Here is a 23,421-nt window from a genome sequence, read left to right as displayed (position 1 = left end):
TTGCCCTTTTGCCATGATCAGAAACCATGACAGCAGGGATGCTTTTGCTTTTGACGGAGGCAGCACAGTAAAATGTATTTCTTACTTTGAAGATGTGTTGGAGGTTTGAGGTTTTCCCAAACTGCAACTGCAACCAGTTCACTTATGCTAGACTTCCTGTAGCTACCTCACAATAAAAGCCATCCATGGATCACCTGCGGAAAGCTTCTGATATAAAGCCTCAGCAGGGAGTGTTCGGCTGACATTAACAGTAGCTTTACACAGCAATGGACCTCATTACAGTTTCAATTGCGAGGCTAAGGAGGGCAGATCATAAAACAGTGAGAGTCCTATCTGTTAGAGAAAAGTAGGAACAGGAATGAATACAGCTGACAGTGACTTCTCCTGCATGCACATGAGATAAAAACAATTGAAAGCTGAACCTGAAAAAATGTGGCTTTCATTTTATGATGTTGACATAGCTTGGAGTCAAGGCTTGCTGCAAGGCAAGGCAAGACAGCTTTATTTGTATAGCACATTTCAGCAACAGGGCAATTCAAAGTGCTTTACATAAAACATTAAAGAGTAGGGTTGGGTATCGTTTGGGTTTTTTCCGATACCGGTGCTAAAACAATACTTTTAAAACGGTGCCGGTGCCTGAACCGAAATATATATAATATATTTATAATGTATATAATATAAAATATAAAAAAGGAGCACAAAACGACAGTTGGTGACATTAAAGAACGGCTTGTTTGTTGCTAAGGCTATATGGTCAAAATTAAATGATTGATTAATAATGCAATAACAATAACTTATTTCACCAGTAAATTGCTGGTAAACGACAAAAACAAGCACCAGATGGGAAAAGTGTATTTACAATAACTTAATATGCACCACAAGGCTGGCGAGTTTCAAATAAACGCATCGTCTGTGTTGTTTTCCGACAACGGCAGCTGCTGCAGTCAGACTGTTACGTCCCAGTGTTGGAATCCTCTACAGGGAAATACAGTCACACTTTACACCGCTTAACGTATGCTGTCAGCATTTTAACCATTGTGTTTAATCCAGCCACTAGCTAACGGTAACGTAGCTTCCCGTGCAGCGATGCTTCTGAAAAAAAAAAAGTCAGGCACCGAAATTTGGCACCGACATTTTCGTTCTTATTCGGTCTTGTTACTACCGTTTACGTCGGAACCGGTGCCCTATTGGCACCGCGTTTCGGTACCCAACGCTATTAAAGAATTAAAAATTATTAAAAGATTAAAAACAGATACACGAGAATAAAATGGACAGTGCAGTATAAGAATTTAACAATTATTTAAAGAAAGGCAACATCAAAAAGAAAAGTCTTCAGCTTTGATGTAAAAGAAGTGAGAGTTGCGGCAGACCTGCAATTTTCTGGGAGTTTGTTCCAGATATGTGGAGCATAAAAACTGAACGCTGCTTCCCCCTGTGTAGTTTTGACTCTGGGGACAGCAAGCAGACCTGTCCCAGATGACTTGAGAGGTCTGGGTGGATCATAGTGTAGTAGCAGATCAGAAATGTATTTTGGCCCTAAAGCGTTTAGTGATTTATAAACTAGCAAAAGTATTTTGACATCAATTCTTTGAGGCACAGGAAGCCAGCGTAAAGACTTCAGAACTGGAGTGATGTGATCCACTTTCTTGGTCTTAGTGAGGACTCAAGCAGCAGCGTTCTGAATCAGCTGCAGGTGGAGGAGACCTGTAAAGACACCATTACAGTAGTCAAGTCTACTGAAGATAAAAGCATGGACAAGTTTTTCCAAATCCTGCTGAGACATAAGTCCTTTAACCCTTGATATATTCTTAAAATGATAATAAGCTGACTTTGTAATTGTCTTAATGTGGCTTGAATGAGCCTGAATTCAGGTCTGAGTCCATGACTACACCAACATTTCTGGCTTTGTCTGTTGTTTTTAACATTGTTGTTTGAAGCTGAGCGCTGACTTTTAATCGTTCCTCTTTTGCTCCAAAAACAACCATCTCAGTTTTTTCTTCATTTAATTTAAGAAAGTTCTGGCACATCCAGTCGTTAATTTGTTCAATGCACTTACGTAGTTTTTGTATTGGTCTATAGTCCCCTGGCGATAAGGTTATGTAAATTTGTGTGTCGTCCGCATAACTATGGTAACTTATTTTGTTGTTTTCCATAATCTGAGCCAGTGGAAGCATGTAGATGTTAAACAGAAGAGGCCCCAGAACGGAGCCTTGGGGAACTCCGTACGTCATATTTGTTTGCTCAGATGCATAATTACTAGGGCCGGGACTCAATTAAAAAAATTAATCTAATTAATTAGAGGCTTTGTAATTAATGAATCGAAATTAATCGCATTTTAATTGCATCGGTCGGGCTAACGTCCACGCTAACTCCTATGTGTTTTGCGTTGAGGTGATATTTGAGGCTCGATGTACTGCGGTGATACGCAAATTCCTTGTTGCATAGCTTGCACACAACCATGCTCTTGTCGACGCTTCCATCCTTTCGTTTTTTAAAACAAAATTTCCCATCCAAGCAAAGCGGTCTCGTCAGCTTCTTCGTTCATGTTCACTGTGGTTTGTTGTTGTCGGAAGTCAAGAACGCTAGTTGGTGCTCCAGTATAATCGGTCCGTCGAAACTCATTCATTGAAAAACGTTCCGCGGTGCAAAAATAAGTGTGGTTAAAATTATGTTATTTATTTTTTGTGTAATTAATTAACGCGTTAAAGTCCCGTAATTAATTAATCTTAATTAACGCGTTAAAGTCCCGGCCCTAATAATTACCTATAGACACAAAGTAGTCCCTATTCTTTAAGTAGGATTCAAACCAGTTTAGTACTGAGCCAGAAAGTCCAACCCAGTTTTCCAATCGGTCTAGTAATATGTCATGGTCGACCGTGTCAAATGCAGCACTGAGATCAAGTAATACTAAGACTGAAGTTTTGCCACTATTTGTGTCTAAGTGGATGTCATTAAAGACTTTAACAAGCACCGTCTCAGTGCTGTGGTGAGGTCGAAAATCCGACTGGAAAGCATTAAAACTGTTGTTTAGTGACAAGAAAAGGTTGAGTTGTTGAAAAAACGCTTTTTCAATGACTTTACTTAAAAATGGAAGGTTTGATATCAGCCTATAGTTGCTCATTAGTGACGTGTCTATATTTTTCTTTTTTAAGAGTGGCTTGATGACTGCAGTTTTCAGGGCCTGTGGGAAGATACCTGAAAGAAGAGACGTGTTTACAATCTGTAGAAGATCTGAAGCCAAACAATTCAAAACATTTTTGAAAACGCCCGTTGGTAGAATATCAAGGCAACTGGAGGAGGTTTTCAGATGTTATATAATGTCCTCCAGGTCTTTATGGTTGATCGTATGAAATTGCGTCGTATTGGAATTTGTTTTGCATGGACACTGTGACAACACATATCCTGTAATTTATATGGAGGCACTGACTGTTGTCTAATTTTCTGAATTTTGTCTCTGAAGAAGATGGCAAATTCATTGCAGGCCTTGCCAGATGCTACTGGTACTGGAGGGTTTGTTAACCTATCGACAGTAGCAAACAAAGCACGTGAATTATTATTGTTTCTGGCGATAATGTCAGAGAAGAAGGACCGCCTTGCATTCCTCAGTTCCAAATTATAAATGCGAAGTCTCTCTTTATAGGTGTCATAATGGACCTGGAGATTAGTTTTTCGCCACCTGCATTCAGCTTTTCAACACTCTCCTTTTCTGTTCTTACCAGTGTGGCATTTCTCCATGGAGATCTTTTCTTACCAGATACAGCTTTGACCTTAGTGGGAGCAATAGCATCAATAACATTTGTAATTTTACAATTGAAATTATCTACAAGCTCAGTGACTGAGACCCAAGGGAGGGCGAGTGTGGAGGAGAAAAGCTGAATGAATGTTTCACTGGTGTTTTCAGTGATATACCGTTTTCTGATTACCTTTGTTTGGACACTTTTGTGCACAGAAATAGTGCCGTTAAAGAAAACACAGGAATGATCAGAGAGAGAAACATCAGTCACCACAACCTTGGAAATGTTCAGACCCTTGGAGATAATTAAGTCCAGAGTGTGTCCCTTGTTGTGTGTGGGCCTGTAGATATTTATAAATATAGCTTGAGGGGAGGACCTCAGCTGAAGAGCCACATATTCAAAAGAAGCTAAATTTCCATAAGAAATTTGCGTACATTGGAATGAGTTATTAAACAAAATGGCGACTCCACCTCCTTTCTTATTCACTCTATTCTCACTCATAAAACTGAAGTTAGGAGGAGCTGACTCGATAAGAACAGCAGCACTATTATTATGGTCTAACCAGGTTTCAGTTAAAAACATAAAATCAAGATTGTGATTAATAATAAAATCATTGATTAAAAATGATTTTCCTGCCAAAGACCTGACGTTTAGTAAGGCGTGTTAGTGTGTTAAAATGATCTGCCTCATTATTTGGGAAAAGCTGTGGCTGACGAGGAATGGATGCTAATTTTGCTAAGTTTGTAGTTAAGTGCTTCTTCTTATTTAGCAGAATCACCATTCTTATCACCAACATAAATTGAGGAAGAATTTAATACACAGGGCCCAGGCTTGTCCTGGAAAGAGTCATGAGTGCCACTAGGCGTGCAGCCTGGACCTGGCACATATCAGTTAAAGCTTGCTGCATTTTGTACACAAGCATCCTTATCAGTCTGAGGAGAAGGTTCCAGCATATACCAGCTGCTTCATCTGGTCAGTGAACTCCAACATTGGGCAAGGGGAAAGAAGGGAAAGGGTGAGTGGAGAGAGCAATAGCATGATCGGGGTATACAGATCCTCAAAGGCATCGGGGTTTGTGAGGGGGTTTGAGGGGTGTTGGATGGGTGAAGAGGGAGGTTGAGATTTCTCGTCTCTGCTCTGTGGTCTCCCATGGTCAAATCTTTGCTCAGGTGGGGGCTGTGGTGGATCACTGCCGCGCTTTGTTATGTCTTCCTCTTGTTTAGATTCATCTTGTTTTGTGTCCTTGGCCGAGGGAGCACATGTGTGGCACAGAAAGTAAAGTAGGTTAGAGGTGAACAGCTTTACTCCTTGCTTTTTAAGGAAAAGTCCATCTGCTTTAAAAAGAAGTCTGCGGTCCCAGAAAAAGTTAAAATTATCAATGAACCGCAGAGAACGGACAGTACATGCAGTTGAAAGCCATGTGTTCAGTGCCAACAGTCTGCTGAATCTGTCAACTCCTCTCCTCTGACTGGCCATAGAGGGCCACTGATAAACACCTCCGCGTTTAGGGAGCTGACTGTGTTCAGCAGATCCATGAAGTCCAGTTTCAGCAATTCAGACTGTTATACCTATATGCAGTATAATGTTCTTCACAGTTGGGTGTGCTGCCACGATATCCGGGATTCTTTGGGCCAAGTCAGACACCATGTCTTTGGGAAAACAGAGTATTTTGGTGTTTTTACTGAACATACTTTTTACATCTCTTACAGCAGAGTCACCCACAATCAGAGTTTGAGCTTTCCCTGTAGCTTTTTACTTTTTGAATTGCTCTCAGTCCTTACCCTGCTGTGTGACAATGAGACGCAATCCAGGTTATCAGATGGAGGTCCAGGGTCCTGCAGCAGTGGAGCAAATCTGTTATCCAGTTGTACACTGTTGGGGAGGCATTTTGTTGCTAATTCTCCCTTTCGCAGCTGTCCATGGCTGTGTACTACTAAGTACAGGGGTTGAAGAGGCGCTCTGCCTGGATGATAATGCAGGCCAGCCGGTTATATCACAGATATCAGGGTGCTGTGCCCTGCTCGTTAGTCGTCCTCATATTTCCCAGGAAAATGATTTACTCTTTGCTAGGCTAGGCTTTGCACCAAAAAAGTTCCAGGGAGGACCACTTGTTGATTTATTACCTATTCCACAGTCCTCCTGTTTCTTTGTAGTCTTGTTGGTGCAAATTAGCCGTGTGTTAGCATGCTTTTGGTCCATGGTAAAGTGGTGTCATTCCCACATGGTCCGTTCACTTCCACGTTTACTTCTAACCGGTGAATTTTGGTTTCCAGAATTGCATTCTTCTGAAAGAGTTTGTAGTAGTCATCCATGGAGAAGGGAGGCATCTTGCTGCTAATTAGCTTTAGCTAAGTACCACGTTTCCAGTCACTGCAGGCTTGTGCTATTGGTAGGCCACGCATACACAGAACATTTTTGAAATATAGCAATAGCCTACTATGTCTACAAAGAATGTATAGTCCACTGATTTATAAGTAGCTAGGAGCCGCTGCTCATAGTTTCTCACAGAGGAAAAGCAAGATTATCAGCAGAAATATGCAAGCAGAGGCAGGAGCAAGCAGCAAAGCGTCTGCACTGTAAGAAGGTGAAGTAGGCCTGCAGGCATACTGTACAGTGTACAAGTGTAGCATATTGCCGTTACAAGCCAGTTCTGTATAATGTTAACCGGCCAAGGTTGCAGAACTGTTAACATAGCTAAATCGGGAGCATGTTTGCAAAACTAATTGGTTTCCAATATATTATTCTGCTCCCTAGTGATAAGGGGCTTGCTATTTGCTGGCGTAGATACATACAGAATATTTAGTCAGAGTTAACAGGGTTTTTCCCATTTTAAATGTAGATGGCAGCACACTCGTCAAGGTGATTCCTATTTATAAATATGCTATGTACAGCATTATCAGGACTTAAAGCAGACAAAGAGGCAGGGCAGCCCCAAATTCTCACATTCAAACTAATGTGTATTTTGGTACATTCTGTATTCTGCTGTCTTTGAGCACATCTGGCTGGGGATAGAGAGAACGTAATGCATGGATGGAGATGACTATAATTCACCAATCTCTCCTTCCTCCCCTCCCTCCCTTCCTCCTCTCCTGCCAATGCCTTTGCCAGAGATATATTATTCACACAGTGTGATTTATTTTCTACAGACACGCCGTAAAAGGCTCTTGCCTGTGTTAAAAGAGCTGGCTGGCAGCCAGGGGTTTAATGACTGGGGCCTAGTCCAGTGGTGGGGAGGAGAAGCCAGGGGCTCAGTTAAAATACACCCCCCGCCCCAGGGGATCCAGGACAGATGACTCATATACACACTACGCCCCTCCCCTCCACGTTATTCCTCCAGTGTTGTTATGCCTCTTCTACCTTCCATGTCCTTCCCTTTTCCCCTTGTGCTGCTTCTGCAGTTCTTGCCCTTGCTTTCCTCCTTTGCCTCTCTCCCAAAATCCCCACATCCATACATAGACTTCCCCCTTGTTCCTCCGCCTCTTCCTCCCCCTACCCCTTCTATCTCTCTTTCCTTCTTCCAGTTCTCTTTCTGCTTTTTCCCTGGTGTCCCCTCCCCCTCCTTCCCCCATTACCCTCTCTTTTCCCCATTCTCCCTGCCCCTCCTCTAGCATGACTTACTGCCTCACTTCACAGCTTTAGCCCAATTAAAACACAGGCGCGTGTGCATACGCATGCGTGCCGCACAACCATACATGTGCGCATAGACCCACTCAGATGCACACGCATATACAGTAGTATACAGTAGTATGTGTGTCTGTGTGTCTGTGTGTGTGTGTGTGTGTGTGTGTGTGTGTGTGTGTGTGTGTGTGTGTGTGTGTGTCTATGAGTGTGTCTGTGTCTGTGCTTGTGTGTGTCTCAATCTCTTACATGCGTATTTGGATAAAAGCAGGTCATCGTCTCCTGAATTGTCTTTTGTGTCACATGACTTGTTCAAACACATGCATGCACCTTTATGCAGAGAAATACTCACTAAATGATAAACATCAAGGATCACTTTATCCTGTCTGAAAGCTGGTCTGTGAGCATGTATCTCTGTGTAGTAGTGACTTCCTATTCCACAGAGAAACAGGTCCTCAGTATACGGCCCCTCACACTGCTGAAGGTCACTGGTTTTATGTTCCGTGTATGCAGCTCATAAATTTCTGCTACTTTGTAGTGTGTGTGTGTGTGTGCGCGCGCGCGTGCGTGCGTGTGTGTGAACTGAGCGTGTGCACACTCCTGTGCAGCTCGTAAACTACTGCTACTTAGTGCTTTCTGCATTAGACTAATTTCACTGTCTGCCTTGAATTCTTGAGCAACAATAGAGTAAGATGTTCCGCTGAGTTTTAAATGGAGGGTGGTCTTTAACTTCCCTTACTCTTACTTCATTAGCAAACACTTTACCATAGAGCTATACACACATTACCATTTGTTAAAAAACATTGTATTACAGTATCACAAATATATTCTGTATCTACTTGTAATTATTCTAACCCAAGATGCCATGTTTTATGAAACAAATAGAAATATTCTCAATGTGTTGTGTATCACTTTTTAAACATTACTCTGCAATCCAGCCCCACCATATTTGTTGTATCTAATTCAGAGCTGTTTTGGTTTATTGCACTCATCATGTGTTAGAGCACTGCAGAGACCTGCTACATTGTATCAGCAGGATTCTGGAGGGGAAGAAGAGAGGAGATGGTTAGGGAATCTAGGAATAGGAGTAAAAGCTCAAGAAAAAGAGACCAAGCATGTTGTATGCACATTGCTTGGGGACTGGTGGCTGATTGTGCTTTTCCTCCATTTTGGCTGTGGCTCAGTCTGAGCCCCGGGAACAGTGCCCAGGCAGAGAGGAAGGGAGGGCTAAGAAACGGGACAGAGATGGGAAACAAAAAGAATGACAGTGATGGACCAAGACCAGGAAGTGAAATAGAGACGGAAATGAAATAGTGCAGTGTTACCAGTTTAATTGAAAATTAGAGAGTAGCATATTGCTGCCCATGAAGAGTAGAGTGGAAAAGAGAATGAGAGTGATGGGGAAAAGGGAAAAGAGACAGGATAGAACAGCGTGTAAAGGGCATACTGCCCAGTTCACCAGTGTGAAGGAAACAATATGGCTCCAGTTTCTTCTGCTCAGCCATTCTGAACTGCTGAATTCATTATCCGTGCATGTTGGGCATGTGTGTGTATGCATTTGTGTGTGTTTGTATTTGTGTCTGTGAGAGTATCAGCATGCGGGTAAATGTGTTGATATGTGTGTTTTGTATTTTTGTGTTTGGCTTTTTGGCAGTCTGTGCTCCAGATGCACAGGGTTGTTATTGTGTAGCGACATATTAAATGGTTGAAGGAGACATTTCTGTGGATTTCCTGCTAGCAGAATGGGATCTCCTTCTCTCTGCTCTCTAGTAGACAATTACAGGATAGGATCTGCTCTCCTAGCTCAGCTGGGCTTTGAAAGGCTTACATGAATATGTCAAAATTAGCAGGAAGCTCTTGAAGCAAAAAAAGACATTCTCTCCATGAGCTAAATTGGCATGATATCTTTCCTTGCCTTTTCAAGGCTGCTCTTTTTGACTGACATGCTATCATGAAAAGTAATTTCTCTACATAGACTTTGCTCTGCTATTCATCTACCTTGTGATGTCTCACCTCACTTATGCTCACTTTCTCCTCTCCCAGATGTTCCCAGTAAGCGGAGATATAAGCGACGCGAGGTGGAACAGATCCAGAAGGACGTGAGGAGGATGCATTCTTTGAACTTTGAGCATGTGCAGAAGATCCTCCGTGCCAAGCGCCTGCAGCGACAAGCCAAAACAGGAAACAATGTCATTAAAAGACGGCCTGGGCGGCCCCGAAAACAACCCATAGTGGAATCAGAGCCGACTAATAGGATGGCGAATGATCGGGCTGATGGTCGAGGTTTGGACATATTTGCCGGTAGGAGAGGTGATGGGAGGACTCAGGGGATGCCTGTCCTGGAGAGGTGTGATGACCTGCCAGGTAGGCAGAGCCTGAGGCAAAGCTTGACCCCCGAGCATCTGGAGTTCTCAAATCATGATTCCATCTCAGCAACAATTGAGACTGTGGTGCATCAAGCGCGATCTGTGCCTCCACTGGCCAAAGGGGGGAAACGCAGAGGCAGGGGCAACAGCAGGGACCAGTTATGGGCTCCTTCCAGTCAGTAGACCTGCAGGAGAGAGCAACTCTGTAACTGAACGGAAGCAGTTGTTGGAGTCAGTGCTGTTTCAGATGCAGTGCCCTTATTTCTGGGACTCCTTGGTGCACTTTGACTTGTTTCTCCTCTCTGATTAGTGAGGACTACAGAGGGTCAGTGGAGGAGCAGGAGGAGGGAGCACTTCCACTTGCTAAACCCAACCAGACATGAGCCTTTTAAGGATTCATTGGACCTTCATTTACAATGGCACTATATGGTACTATTTGATACTGAATCTGATGCTATAAAAGTGTGTGGTACTTAGTGTAGGATATTATGTGATTCTTTATGTATCTGATACAGTGATGTGTATTGTATTTTATGATACTGTATCTGAATGTGGCTTTAGCCATATATTTACCAGCAAAGGGAGGGGTAATGGTTAATATTAAACTGTGCAGCTCTGCTTATTTTTGCCTTTCTGAGGAAGCTTGTCAAAGACATGTGGGATAAAACAGCAGTAATTCAGCCACCTTACCCTATTACTTACTCTCACCCTTATCTGTACCTTCCTTGTTTTTTGTTCTCTCCGAGGAGTAACTGATACTTGCTGGCAGCTCCTTATCCCTGGTCCCCCTCCCCGCTTGACACTCACCCCAATTTTTTAGCCCTCCCTGGTGCCTGCCGCTCAACTTCACCTCCCTTTGTCCTCTCATCTACTCCCAATCATGTTTTACATTTCCCATTGCTTGTGCTCCCTAAACCTATACCCCCTGTTTCATTTAATTCTCCCTCCCTGCTCAGGCCTGTCCTGTGCAGTGACATAGAGGCAATATGGTGGATGAGACTGTCCCAGACTGTACATAGAAACCCAGTCCACTGTTGCCTGCCTTGTACAATGAGAAACCAGCTCGTAGACATGTACTGGCATACAGTATATCAAATAGAATTGTTGTACCATAGACAATGAAAGTTGTGTATTGTTTTATAACCAAAAACAGACATGGGTGCGACTCAAGACAAGTTTGTTTTCAGACAGAAAGAACCACATATATTCATTCATACACTCATTATTGTGTTTATATCCAGCGGGCATTGCATTGCATACAGGAGGAATATCAGGTGTGTTTTTGGTAAAACTTAAAATTGGTTTATTGCACTATGAAAAACCATAAACTTGCATCAATCAAATGCAGCACTTACATGCTTGTTCCAGCCTTATGTTTTGGCCTTCGATGGTGTGGATATCCATTCCAGAGAGCATGCATTATTTTAATCAATTTGTATATGCAGGCTGCGCAGCCAAAAGCGTCAAACTGAAGCCCAAGCCTGAATCGTGATTGGACAGTTCAGCTGAAGAAGAGGGCTCACAGTCAGTGTTTTAAAAAGCCAATCCCAGTCTTTCTACTTAACATGATTTTTAATCCATATCCTTGGAAATATTTTTTTGAAAGTAAATCCAGTATTTAGATTTAGAAACCAAAGTCTCAGTATTCAGTGTAAGGATGTATTATTTAAAAGAATCTAAATCAGAGTTTGACAAACTCTCCACCATGTTGGCACCAATGTAAAGCATCCCTATGTGCACTCTAGAATGTAGCCATCTTGGATTTGTTTGTGTCAATATGTCAAGCCTTTGTTAAACTCTATCTACAGTATCTGTGGCTTTGGGTAGTGGTTGGTATTTTCTCAAATACGTATTTCAGAATATAAGCAATGGATCAGTGTTTCTTTGACAACTTTGTTAAAGTTTTGTTTCAGGAAATTCAGTTTTCTTTGGGTTGGGTGGGATTCTCAGTTGCAGCAGTTCAACTTGTGCCTTATGTTTCTTTCTCTCACCAATTACATTTGACCTGAGAAATATCAAGTGGCAGAGAACTCCCCAGAAATTGACCCAAAATATTCATGATGGTTCATATGACGCATGTGTCTTAGTCATCAGAACCCTGACACTGCCCGTGTCCCTTCACAGCTTCCATAGTCAGCATTCTCTGTCACCGGGCACTGAGTCTGTCTCCCAGCTTCCTCCTAGTTTTCTGACCCATACCATCATAACCGAACTAGAAGGGCTGGGCTGATGAATATAATGTGATATTACTGTATTGAATACACACCATGTAGTGGCCTACATACTGCTTTACAGCAGTGGTGGAAACAGGATGGTCCACTGTATCAGATGTGTTTCTATTCAGAGATATTGATTAAACTCAATGTCCCACATATAATTGAGAATCATTTACTCTGCCCAGTATTTAACCAGTTATTTAAAACAGATAACTGGTTATGCACTTGGCGAAGGAGGATGTCAGAGGTGGTTGTCATGAAACCACATTCTCCTACATTGCTGTTTGCTATGCATCAGGCCATGCCTGGCAATGACCTTAAAAGGAATTTCTGTTCTGGGTCCACCCTTCGACAAAGAGAAATAAGTGGTCTTATTTACTGAATAAAATGAATTAATGTTACAAGAATTGTGAATAATACCAGTAATAATTTGTAATAAGTTGTGCAGAAAGTGACTATCATTTCATGAAAACTATAGTTACTGCAGCTCTATGCAGTACAGCCTTAACCAGATGTAAAACTACAGTATTGAAGTGTTTGTTGTAAATAGTGTTAGTATGTCCATCCTGCATGGATACTGGTTGGGCTCGGCTATGCTGGGACTGTCTCCTAAAACCACAGTAGATCTTCTCTCTCTATTAAGACTGCTCAAGACCCAGGAAAACATACAGAAATGGTTATTCTAATTGATTTTCCTATTCGACAAATTCTGCTGTACATTGACAGTCATCGTTCCAGTCCGTTAAATTACACAGAATGCTAAAATAATTTGCCTTATCACACCTTAAAAAAGTTCTTGGAGGATAAACACCCCACTGTAGTGTACTTGACCAAAAATAGGAATCCCCGCTGACTTGCAGCTTTTTTGCCTGCAGCCAGTTGGGCCAGTGCAGTAGCATGAAGAGTAAGCAAGAGTGTTGTGTGTGGGGGGAGTTCTCAGAGGAAATAGCCAAAAATACAGTCGTCCTAAAGTTAGTGTGCTTAACCTTGCTTTGCTAGATGACTTTTGGTGGGTCTGCAGTCGGTTGTGGTGAAGATGAGGTCTAGATTTGTGGTCTGTGAGGTGTAGAGACTACATGCTTGGCAGCTTACTCCATACTGTGGTCAGCAGTTTCTGATGTTAGAGTTCAAGACCCCAGGTGTTGTCTGTCCTGTCTGTCTCTCCTACCAGCCAATGCTCCGGTGCCTTCTAACACTGACAAGTATTGTCCCAATCCAGAGCTTTCACTCTATACAGAGACTGCAGAGGGGATGTGGCTGTGAATAGGGTTCAAGGTCACTGTTGTTGTATTTAACAGCTAATCTGGACCAGTGGCTACAGGAGGCCCCTAAGCACTGATGTAAGGATCTTTACCTTGTCTTTGGTCCTAGCATCAAGGGCAGCGCAGTTTGACCTTAAATCAGTGGTTGGGATGTATTTACTGAAGTCAACACTTAGCAGTTCACTACAGCGACTAGAATGGGATATAACGGCACCTACATTTCTATCACCCCCTATTCCCTTTGTAGCATGCTGTGATGAGTGTCCTACACATGGAGTGAGGTGTCACGTGAGACAGAACCTCATAAATGTACATGTAGTCATCCTCACAGCATACGTTACAGTTCTAAGCTATAATGTTGTTCAAAGCTGAAAGTGCAGATGAAGCATTGAGAAAACCAATAAATGTACTTGTTTAGAGCACAAAGTGAGCTCTTCTAACAGTGTGGGCATATTTTAGTTTGTATACATAGTGTATTTCAACCTTTTTCTAGAGTGGGTTTCCTTTATTTGCATGCTCACCTTGATTGTATGCATAAATATTTTAGACAAGCCGAAAGTTGAATTTCAATTGAATTTTGAGCAAGACTTGTACATTGTTTGATATGTTTCTTTTTGTAATGGATTTTTTAATTCATGAAGCATTTTTGTACATTGTATGAATATTAAAAACTGCAAATATTTGACATATAGAGTAAATACTAGATGCGCATGCATATGCATATATCCTTCACCGTATGTATGTGTAAATGTACACATATATTTTGTATTTGCATTTGCTGGCATACAGATATATGTCTTAAGCACATATATACATGCAATATATATGTATATCCATGTCCGCTGGCATGCTTTTGGTCATGTTTATCTTTCATGATCTTGTAGGTTCATATTTTGTTTTGTTTTATTTCTCTTTCCTCAGAAAGAAAAGCTCATTCTTTTGCTACCCTTCTGTTGGCTGGCAGCGTTGAGCACTTATTAAGAAGAACTACAGTTGAAGTTGTTCATGTTATCCATTGTGTGAAATAATAAATGACTTTATTGACAGCTGATGGTGGCACATATTTTCTTTTTTCTGATTAAGATTGTTTTGGATTTAATATTCTGAGCTCCTAAAAACTGCTTTGTCACATGCCAAGATAAGGCTGATAAGTTATTCTGTACCAAGAGCCAGTTGAGACTTTGTGTGTATGTTAGTGTGTGTGTGTGTTGTGTGTGTGTGTGTGTGTGTGTGTGTGTGTGTGTGCGTTCGTGTGCGTGTGTGTGTGTCGGAGCAAGATAACAGGATGGTTTGCTGCACTGTGTGCTGAATTTCAGATGGTCTCAGTGAATAAGTATTACCCCACAATGTGTTCGCTTGTTGCGGTTAAAAGCGAGGGAATCCTCTCATTACATTATGCTACAGCCTCACTCAGTCACACTCTCACACGCTCACACACACATACCTAAACACTCTTACTCTCGTACTTGTTCATTAGCCAAGCCTACATCTCTGAATCCTGCCTGCACTAGCCCATCAGTACATGTTCCAGGTGGGCTGGGCTGCAGGCTGCTCTGCTATTGGACGGAGCTGAGTGGGAAGTGCCCCACTATTGGCTGCTGCCAACTAGTAAAATTCTTCTGTTACCATGGTTGCAGGGTGAGCTGCCCAAATGTGTCTCAGTGTATCTAGTAGTGCTGATGGAACTGTTGGCACCACCGGTGTTATGCTGAAAAAAATCCCCCCTCTGATGGAAGTCAGGGCTGCAGTGGGGCTGCACCCAAATCATTCTCTACTGATGCCTGTAATGAGCCCACATGGCCCCACTCCACATCCAGCACAAGAGAGAGGATGAGATAGATCACCAGGGCTGTGATCACAATGAAACAGCACAGCAAAACACATCCTGCATGAAGGATGTACTGTTCGGCCAGAGCTACACTTAAAAGGGGAAAACAGGATCATCAATCTGATGTGCAATGTGTGGATTTTCTCACTAGGTTTAGTGTAAAATGTAGTTTCTTCCAACACAGTGTTTTCCACTGCACAAGGTACACAGATTGCATATATAAACATATACAATACCATCACTAATGAGATGAAGGTGGTAATTATCGAAAGATCTACAACTGGAGTGAGCACTCCATAATAAAAATGTTTATTTGAAAAAATTCACATGGCACTTATGGAAATATAAAGGTACAATGTATTCCACCTGGTCAGTAGGTGGAGCCCCCATGCTGGACAAAAGAAATGGACTGAATTTAAAGGCAGAAATATTTCAGTACAGTTATGGAAGTGCATAATAAAATAAAGAAATATGTGCAGAACTGGATCAGTGTTATGATATGGTATCTAGAGATACAGACTGTAATTGAAATGTCGTGGTGGAGAATTGTACTCAGAAAGTGTAGGAGGAGGACAGGGCTTATAAATTGTGGTGCTCAGCTGGGGCCTGTAGATTTACTGTTACCAAACCTAAACAACCTGCTTTTAAGGAAAGTGTTCAACAAGTTTGGGAGGATCTTCCTCCCAATCCTCTGTGGACCAGGCTCCTTTGGAATGATAGATTTAGGGTTGAAGAAATGTCACAATGGGTGGATTTAAAAAATATGCATAGTCCGAGTTGAATTTGAACGTATGGCAAAGACTATAGTTGATGGCCAGTTGAACGCCGACATGCACATACATTCTGTACGTGAGAAAACGACACAAACAAAATCATCAAAATCATTTTCATGACACTGTCAATGTGTTCTCACATTTTGCTTAGAATGTGAACTGAGAATACATGTCTGTCTGTCTAAAGAAAAGCTATAACTAACACAGCAAAGTTTGCTTAGCTTTTCTGTTAAAGTCAGTCTGTGCTGCTAATTTGTCTGTAGAGAGGAAAATGTGACCGAAATTGGTGAAACAGCTCCAGATAAGAGCCGACAAGAGGCAGTAGTACTGGACACACTGCAGAAAATACAGACATTCAACCACAGTCCAACAACGACCAGCTGCATCCCTAACATAGCTGCCAGCCTAGACATATGAGCTTCGTTTGGTGGAATCTATGAAGGAGTTTTGAAGTGTATCATAGATGGAGTGGGTGGGCCTTTGGTGATTTGTTGATTCTTCCTCCAAAATTCTGCCCACTTCATCCAACCTGCATTAATCAACGTTTCACCACAGCGTATGTCCTGGCAGCACATTCTGGAAGACAAAAGGACAAGTTTGTGGAAATAAATCAGAGCCTGCTTTGTTGTTGGTCTCTGCCCAGTTCCTGACAAAGTACTTTAACTCTTATCATACTAACAACAGTCTGAACCTGTAAACTATCACAATTGTTATTGTTAACTTTTGGCAATACATCTCCTTCTCCTCCTCTATGGAAACAGATTCACCTGCATGTATGAATTATTTTAAAGCTCAGCCTTTGTACCTTAGGAACTACGGTCTGTCTGTTATTTCTGGTGACATTAGGGTTAGCTTTGCATGAGCACCGCATTGTGTTGCACACTATGAAGCCTCAAGAAGTCTACAAAAGTGTCTATGCAGCAACATATGTGCCATTTATGGCAAGTTGTTCTTTTCTGTAGTCGTTGCTTTCCAGAGTAAGACCTGTAACCTCTTCCAAGGGGAAGTCATCCCAATGTCACTTTTTATGAAAAAAAAATTTATTTAGTTCTCTATAGCGCTCGCTCTGACTTCTTTATTCCTAAGTGCTGCAGTGTCTCTTCAAGACAAGTGCAGAAAGCAAAAATAAGACTCTCAAAAGTGACACTGCTAATTCTGCATCATTTTTTAACCAATTTCGTTGCTAAGTATTTATGATTTTCTCCAAGCCCTAACAATAAAAATTTGGGTCAGGATGCATGAGTGAGTGCCGATAAACATCAGTGACTGTTTGAGGCACGTCCAAAGCCAGACAGACAACCAACAACAGACAGAGCCATACATATACTACAGATAGTCCTGCAGTGCAGGACAACTAACCAGGAAGCCTGCCGTGTAACCAAGCATCCCTCAATCTATCTCTGTTGGTGTTTTCAGAGGATGACTATTGCTTGTGTTTATGAAGATGGATAGAGCAGGCAACATGTTAGCTCTCTCTCCCTCCTCTCTCTCTTTCTCCACTGCACAGTGATGACAGTGACGGGAGACACCATCTGGTGGTGAAATATATCAGTGCGACTCAAAACCCTCATGTCACATCCACAGGACAGAGAGCATCATCACTCACTGTAGTCAAAGCAGCAAATATGACAGGTAGGCTACATAAATGCAGTTTTTCAGTTTAAGATGAAAGAAAATTAAATGTTTTTTTTGGATTTGAATGATAATAATCTGAACTATGACCTCAAGCCGCCAAATTTACACACCCCAGTGCTTTATTCATTGATCCACTTGAGAGATCAGTGCAGGAATACTGTAGCTGAAAGTTGGTTATGTCTGTGTGTGGTGCATAGGAAAAAAACACCAGAGATATGACAGAATGTGTTCTGCATGGAGCTGGCCACTGTTGCCACGGTGACAGTGTGACTCATGGCAGTTTGATTTGGATTTAGAGCGGTGCCCTGCTTTGTGTGTGATGTGTGTGTGGATGTGCATAAGCATGTGTGAAATGTACCTATCTGCAAATATGTAAATACATGCATATATAGGCTTATATTTGTGTGCTGGCGGGATGAGAAAGAAAATAAAAAAGGGAGAATTTCCTCTGCACAGTGGTAGAGTAATTCTCTCATGTCTCCTCGGTCACAGTTAGAGCCTTTGTTAGCAGATTGGCTCTGCCTTAGTCTTATTAATGATGCCAACACTTAGGTAATGTGCCTTTTTGATGAGAGTAGGCCACTTAATCTCTCTATTCAGGCTCCATCTTGCACACACATTCTCTCTTTCTCACACACACACACACACACACACACACACACACACACACACACACACACACACACACACACCTCCCCCTCAATCCTCCTAATAAGCTGTCTCTCTGTCTCCTGTAATTTGGCAGACGAGTCTATTATATGATACAGTCATATTTTATTAATGGACCCCCGTAGCGAACACACACACCCCTTAGTGGATGAGATTATGTGACGCAGGGAGCATGTGTATGTGTTAAAAATGATTCCAACTCCTCTGTTAGTTTTCATCTTCACCGTTTGTCTGCTGTGTTGTTAGTACTGGGCTGGAAGGCAGAACCACAGGCATTTCTGCTGAAGTTGGCACTGTTCCTCCACACTTCATTACACTTTCATCAGCTCAGTGATAGCATGGAACAGTGCAGCTTCAAAAGGCTGAAAACAGCAAAATAAAAGGAACGTTCAATTATTGAGTAAAACATTTGGTGGAAATATTCTCGTCTTTGTCTCTCTCCGTCTCTCTCTCTCTTCCTCAGTGTTATGCAGTTAATTCATCCCATATGTTTCAGCAGTGCCAGGCATTTCAAGCTCTGTGGTGAAGTACACTCCTCCAAAACTAATTTGCTCAAACACTATATTGCTTCAATGATATATTACCCAGCAAATTCAGTTGTTTTTGCATATCTGCAGTCTTATAAAATTATAAAAAAAAAGAATTTTCTGTGTGGTTAATTTCAATTACAGATGATCTTTTTGAGCAATGAAACTCTGCAGCCATGCTAGCAGCTATGCACACAATAACAATGCTAACATGTTGATGTTAAGCAGGTATAATGTCTACCGTGTTCACCTTCTTAGTTTAGCATGCTAACATTTGTTGATTAGCACTAAACACAAAGTACAACTGAGCCTGATGGGAACCTCATTAGTTTTACAGGTTTGGGTCATAAACCAAAGTATTGTATGAAGTAAGATGTTGACCTGATCGTGGGACTAGATGAAAAGTGTATCACCAAAGTGATTACATTTCATTCTGAGGGGACATGAATGTTGAAATCAAAATATTATGTTACTGTAATCTATCCATTAGTTTTCAAGACATTTTACTCAAAAATACAAATGTAGCGATAAGGGAAAAGGTCAGGGGATCACCAAAGTCAGGAGGATTCATCCTCAGGGCACCATGAATGCCTGTACAACTTTTCATTGCAATCCTGTAGCTGTCTTTATATATTTGTAGCATTGATAGTTATCTGTGGGCTGTGCCAGCAATTTTCATTTCATGTCCAAAATGGCAAATCTCTTTGCAAATCAACTCTTCTTCTATCTACTCTATGTGTTTGATATGACAGCAGTCCCCCCGACACATGCACTTTGGTTAGTCTGGATTCTGGAAGATTCTGCATAGATTCTCAAAGGATGAAAAAGGAATCCCCCACAGCAAATATACTAGGTAGCTTTTGCAAATTTTCAGATTTATGCAATCTTTTCATTTCTCAGTGAGGGCAGGTATGTATGCTATTTAGCCGTTTAACAATAATTTATTAAGCACCTTTGTCGGAAATTCTGTATAACAGTAAACAAACCATTATTCAAAATGTACATACCATCATAGTACAGTAAAATGTCATATTTCAAAGGGCTTCACATATATGTGGAGGGGTGCTTTAAAGGCCTGACTGTGAGTGCATCTTCATCACCCCATAGACCCCCATAATCTGCAGTTTCATTCTAATATGAATAGGAACTTCCTCCAACCCTAGGCAAACAGAGTCAGGACCACTTCTCTTGTTGTCTGGTCTTGTTAGAACAGATGAATGGATTGAGTTCTTTATCATACTGTTTCACGCAGTTTTCCCTGCCTTCTTCTTTAAAACGAGCAGTGGCTTGCCTTCATTGGGCCGACAACAAGGAAATATTATCTGATTGTTATAGCTCCAGGAAATAGTCCAGAACCGAACAGCAACAAAGATAATAGTTATAGCTATAGATAGTTTATTGCAATACCTGCACGTTTGTGCATGTAATGTTATCCAAACAAATCTTCACATTTCTGAACATATGCGCCTACATGCACACGTACGCCTGCATGTGTGCATTTGGCATGTGTGTGTCCACTTACAATGAAGAAGAGTGAAGCTTTGAGCTGTCAGGTACACGTGAAGGTTTGACACTGTGTGACAGTCAAGAGTAACATGCTGAGAACAAACGAGTGATTAGAGTCAGCAGACTGAAATTGAGTGGCTGCTCATTAGACGCATGTTGACAATGTTTGGTTATGTGCCAACATATAGAAATGTTCTCAGGCAGTCATTAGATAAAAACACCTGTGCAGATACTTTAGTGTGTCAACAGAAGTGTGTGTGTGAGAAAGAAAAAAGAGACCCCCAGGCAGCTTTGAGAGAAAAAAGGTTTGCCAAATTATTTTTGTCATGATGGGGGGAAAACGGCATTGCATAAATTTGTGATTATTGTTTTATTGTGGCCTGATAAAGGGAAGCAAAAGAATCAGGGTCTGGTGGTTAGCAATATTTGGTCCTGCAAAAGTGGGTCACGTAGTTTTTTGGGGTCCAGAGGTATACAATGCTTGCTATAGAAAACAGTAGGTACAGTCTGACCTTTGCTGCACCTCTGTGTGGAACCAGTTGTATTTCTTTTTCTCTCTGTTTGAGTTCCACCCCTCCGAGGCACATTACATAACAACACTATTATTTTTCCATCCCCTGCCTCTCTCTGTCTGACTGACATTGCAGGGGAAATACAGATCCAAACAAGGCAATGATAATGACTCGCTCCTCTCTTTTGATCAGTCTATTTGTCACACCTTGCCTCTCTATTTTTTGTTTTTTCTTCTGTTCTCTGCCTTAACAAATGCTCTCTCTATTTCCCTCTTTCTGCGCCACCACAAGTTAGTTTGCTTTTGCACCCATGTGGTACGCTAGCTTTCCATTAGTTCATTTCCCCTGCTTTGAGAATGTGCTTGCATGTTTTCTAAATGTGTGTGTGTGTGTGTGTGTGTGTGTGTGTGTGTGTGTGTGTGTGTGTGTGCGTGTGCGTGCGTGCGTGCGTGCGTGTGTGTGTGTGTGTGTGTGTGTGTGTGTGTGTGTGTGTGTGCACATGTGTGTGTGTCTCCTGAGTCTCAGAACAGTATTATTGTAAACATATCATTTGATGGGGAGAGTGGTTCAGGTTGTTGGCCGACTGCCCTGCTTTCATTTGGAACAGAGCTGCCAACATCTGGACTGTGTCAACACTCACTGACAGTGTTTGTGTGTGTGTATTGGGGTCCCTGCCTCGGCCCCAGAGCTGTCAGCCATTGGATGGGGAACAGATTTGCTCAGATTAATCAAATGTGTAGCATTAATAAAAGGAGCCCTATTCCTCCATGCCTCCAGGCAGCCATTTTTAGAGTCTGGAAGAGGAACCTTGCATCCTTCAGGACGAGCTGCAGTCAAACACAGGCCATGCACAGGCACGCAACAAAAATGCGAACATTTGAAAGGTGAAAATGTTATTTTCTTGATTGCGGTTTGTTTGTCGGTTCTCACACTGTAAGGTGGAGTAACAGTGCAGTGTTCCCTTTGGACAGGATGCTGTATTTAATGCTGTAATAAATGTAAGAGAAGCCCAGATCAGAATCTTTGGCCACCCTGAATGAAAAACCCACAAATCCAACAGAGACACATAAAATATGTGTAATTCATATGGTGAGAAATGTGCAGCAACCTCGTTCATTAATTTATTTAAACCCAGGTCAAGATATGCAGCCACCAAAGATGCAGGGCTCACAAAACCTTCAGAGACACAGCACATTTCAGTGCTGAGTGGGACTGCAAGAAAAGGAAAATAACAGAACTTACCTCATTAATGAATGCAAACTGACAGCAGATGCATTGGAATAATTGCTGTATACACACACAGTGATGGTGTGAATGTTGAAAGAGAGAAATAGATTATAAGGTTCTTGTGTGGTGTGTGTGTGTGTGTGCGTGTGTGCGTGCGCACCTGTGTGTGATTATGTGTGAGAAAAAGAAAGACAGCGAGAGAAGAAATAATATTAACTGTATGCAAGTTATTGTAACATTTGCCCCATCATACCTCTTACAGTAGTGTCAACTGTTATTTGTACAAAGCCGAGGCTAGAGTTTCCTTCCCTTTGTGGTGGAGTATCTTAAAACACATACATACACACACCACACAAGAACCTTATAATCTTGTGGTTTTTCTAAACCATGAAACAAACACTTTGCTCTCTGCAAAACATTCAATCCCCTCTTCTCTTTCTCGTTACCAAACTGTATCTCTGACACCAGTTTCTGTGTTGGTGTTTAAGAATTATGTGCATGTGCATATGTGCATAATGCATGTGAGTAAAAGTGTGTGTACAGTATGCTCTGCTGTGAGAAGGGTGAATAATCTCCCCTTCAGATGAAGCTAAAATCTCTGTCCAGTCTCCTCAGAGTCAACCAGCAGTCTGGGCTGGTGGCACTGGCATGCCATCTGATCTGGCCTCACTGGGCTAAAGATATTTGGGCGTAGTGACCACTTATGCTATTGCTGAGCTCTGGGTAGTGCTGGGCTGAGATGTATTTGGGTTGGCTGGCTGAGAGATGAAGCCTGTTTGCCTACCGGGGCTGAAGAGTCTGCAGGGGGTCTGTCTAATCTGCTGCACCATCCGACAGCTTAATTAGGGTTTTCACTGCTACACTCACATACATTTTCTCTTATCCACACACACACACACACACACACACACACACACACAGTCATTTACTAGCATGCATAATAAGACTCTCTTGTGTGATTCTGATAACTGCTCATATTGCTGTGAAAGTGAAGACCACAGTCAACTCATGCAATTCTAATTTACCATGCCATAGCCCAGGATTTGGCCCGTCTCCTGCTGAGAGCATAAAAACAGAGAGAAATGGATACAGTCACTTCCAGTCAGTATCTGAGGGCTTAAATGTCATTACACCATGGTGTCTTTATGTTGTGGGTGCACTCTACACACTGTAAATTGTTTGAGATGATTTTGAGGAGCAGTGATCCAAGGGGCTTAAAGAGGAAGATCCTTGAGAAGGATTAGCTGTGTGAATAGGAGTCTAGATTAGCTTGAATTGGATTTGGAAGCCCTTGTGGAAGCTTGGACTAAAGGCTGTATTGAAATGTCAGAGATAATCATTTTACTTCTCTGGTTTCTGAAGATCTCTGTTCTAATGCCTTTACCATCTGTTCAAGAGCAGAAGAGTGGACGTCCATCAATGCAAGAGAGGGAGAGGCAGAAATTTGGCGCGCCACAAAGATACGTTTACTTGCTCTTTCCAGCCCTCATCAAGCTCTGATCCAAACACCGCTCTTGTCTTTACTTGGACTCTAATAACATTATTCTT

At 41.9% G+C, this 23,421-nt stretch overlaps 1 protein-coding gene across 4 annotated transcripts in view; it reads left to right on the top strand.

Moving 5' to 3' along the window:
* setbp1 (SET binding protein 1) overlaps nt 1–23,421 on the top strand; it is a 52,840-nt gene that overhangs the window by 26,363 nt on the left and 3,056 nt on the right. For 3 of the 4 annotated variants that reach the window (XM_031309265.2, XM_031309269.2, XM_035993786.1), the window contains one exon: nt 9,396–14,245. The exons of the other annotated variant lie outside the window; for it this stretch is intronic. In XM_031309265.2, the coding sequence (XP_031165125.1) occupies nt 9,396–9,901 (506 nt within the window). In that variant the 3' untranslated portion in view covers nt 9,902–14,245. Of the gene's footprint in view, nt 1–9,395; nt 14,246–23,421 lie in introns of those variants that run through there. 4 annotated transcript variants of the gene reach the window in all.

This window comes from Sander lucioperca, chromosome 2 (genome assembly GCF_008315115.2).
Source record: "Sander lucioperca isolate FBNREF2018 chromosome 2, SLUC_FBN_1.2, whole genome shotgun sequence".
Classification (NCBI taxonomy): domain Eukaryota; kingdom Metazoa; phylum Chordata; class Actinopteri; order Perciformes; family Percidae; genus Sander; species Sander lucioperca.
Note: the sequence above shows the minus strand (reverse complement) of the source record. Positions and strands in the feature narration are given on the sequence as shown.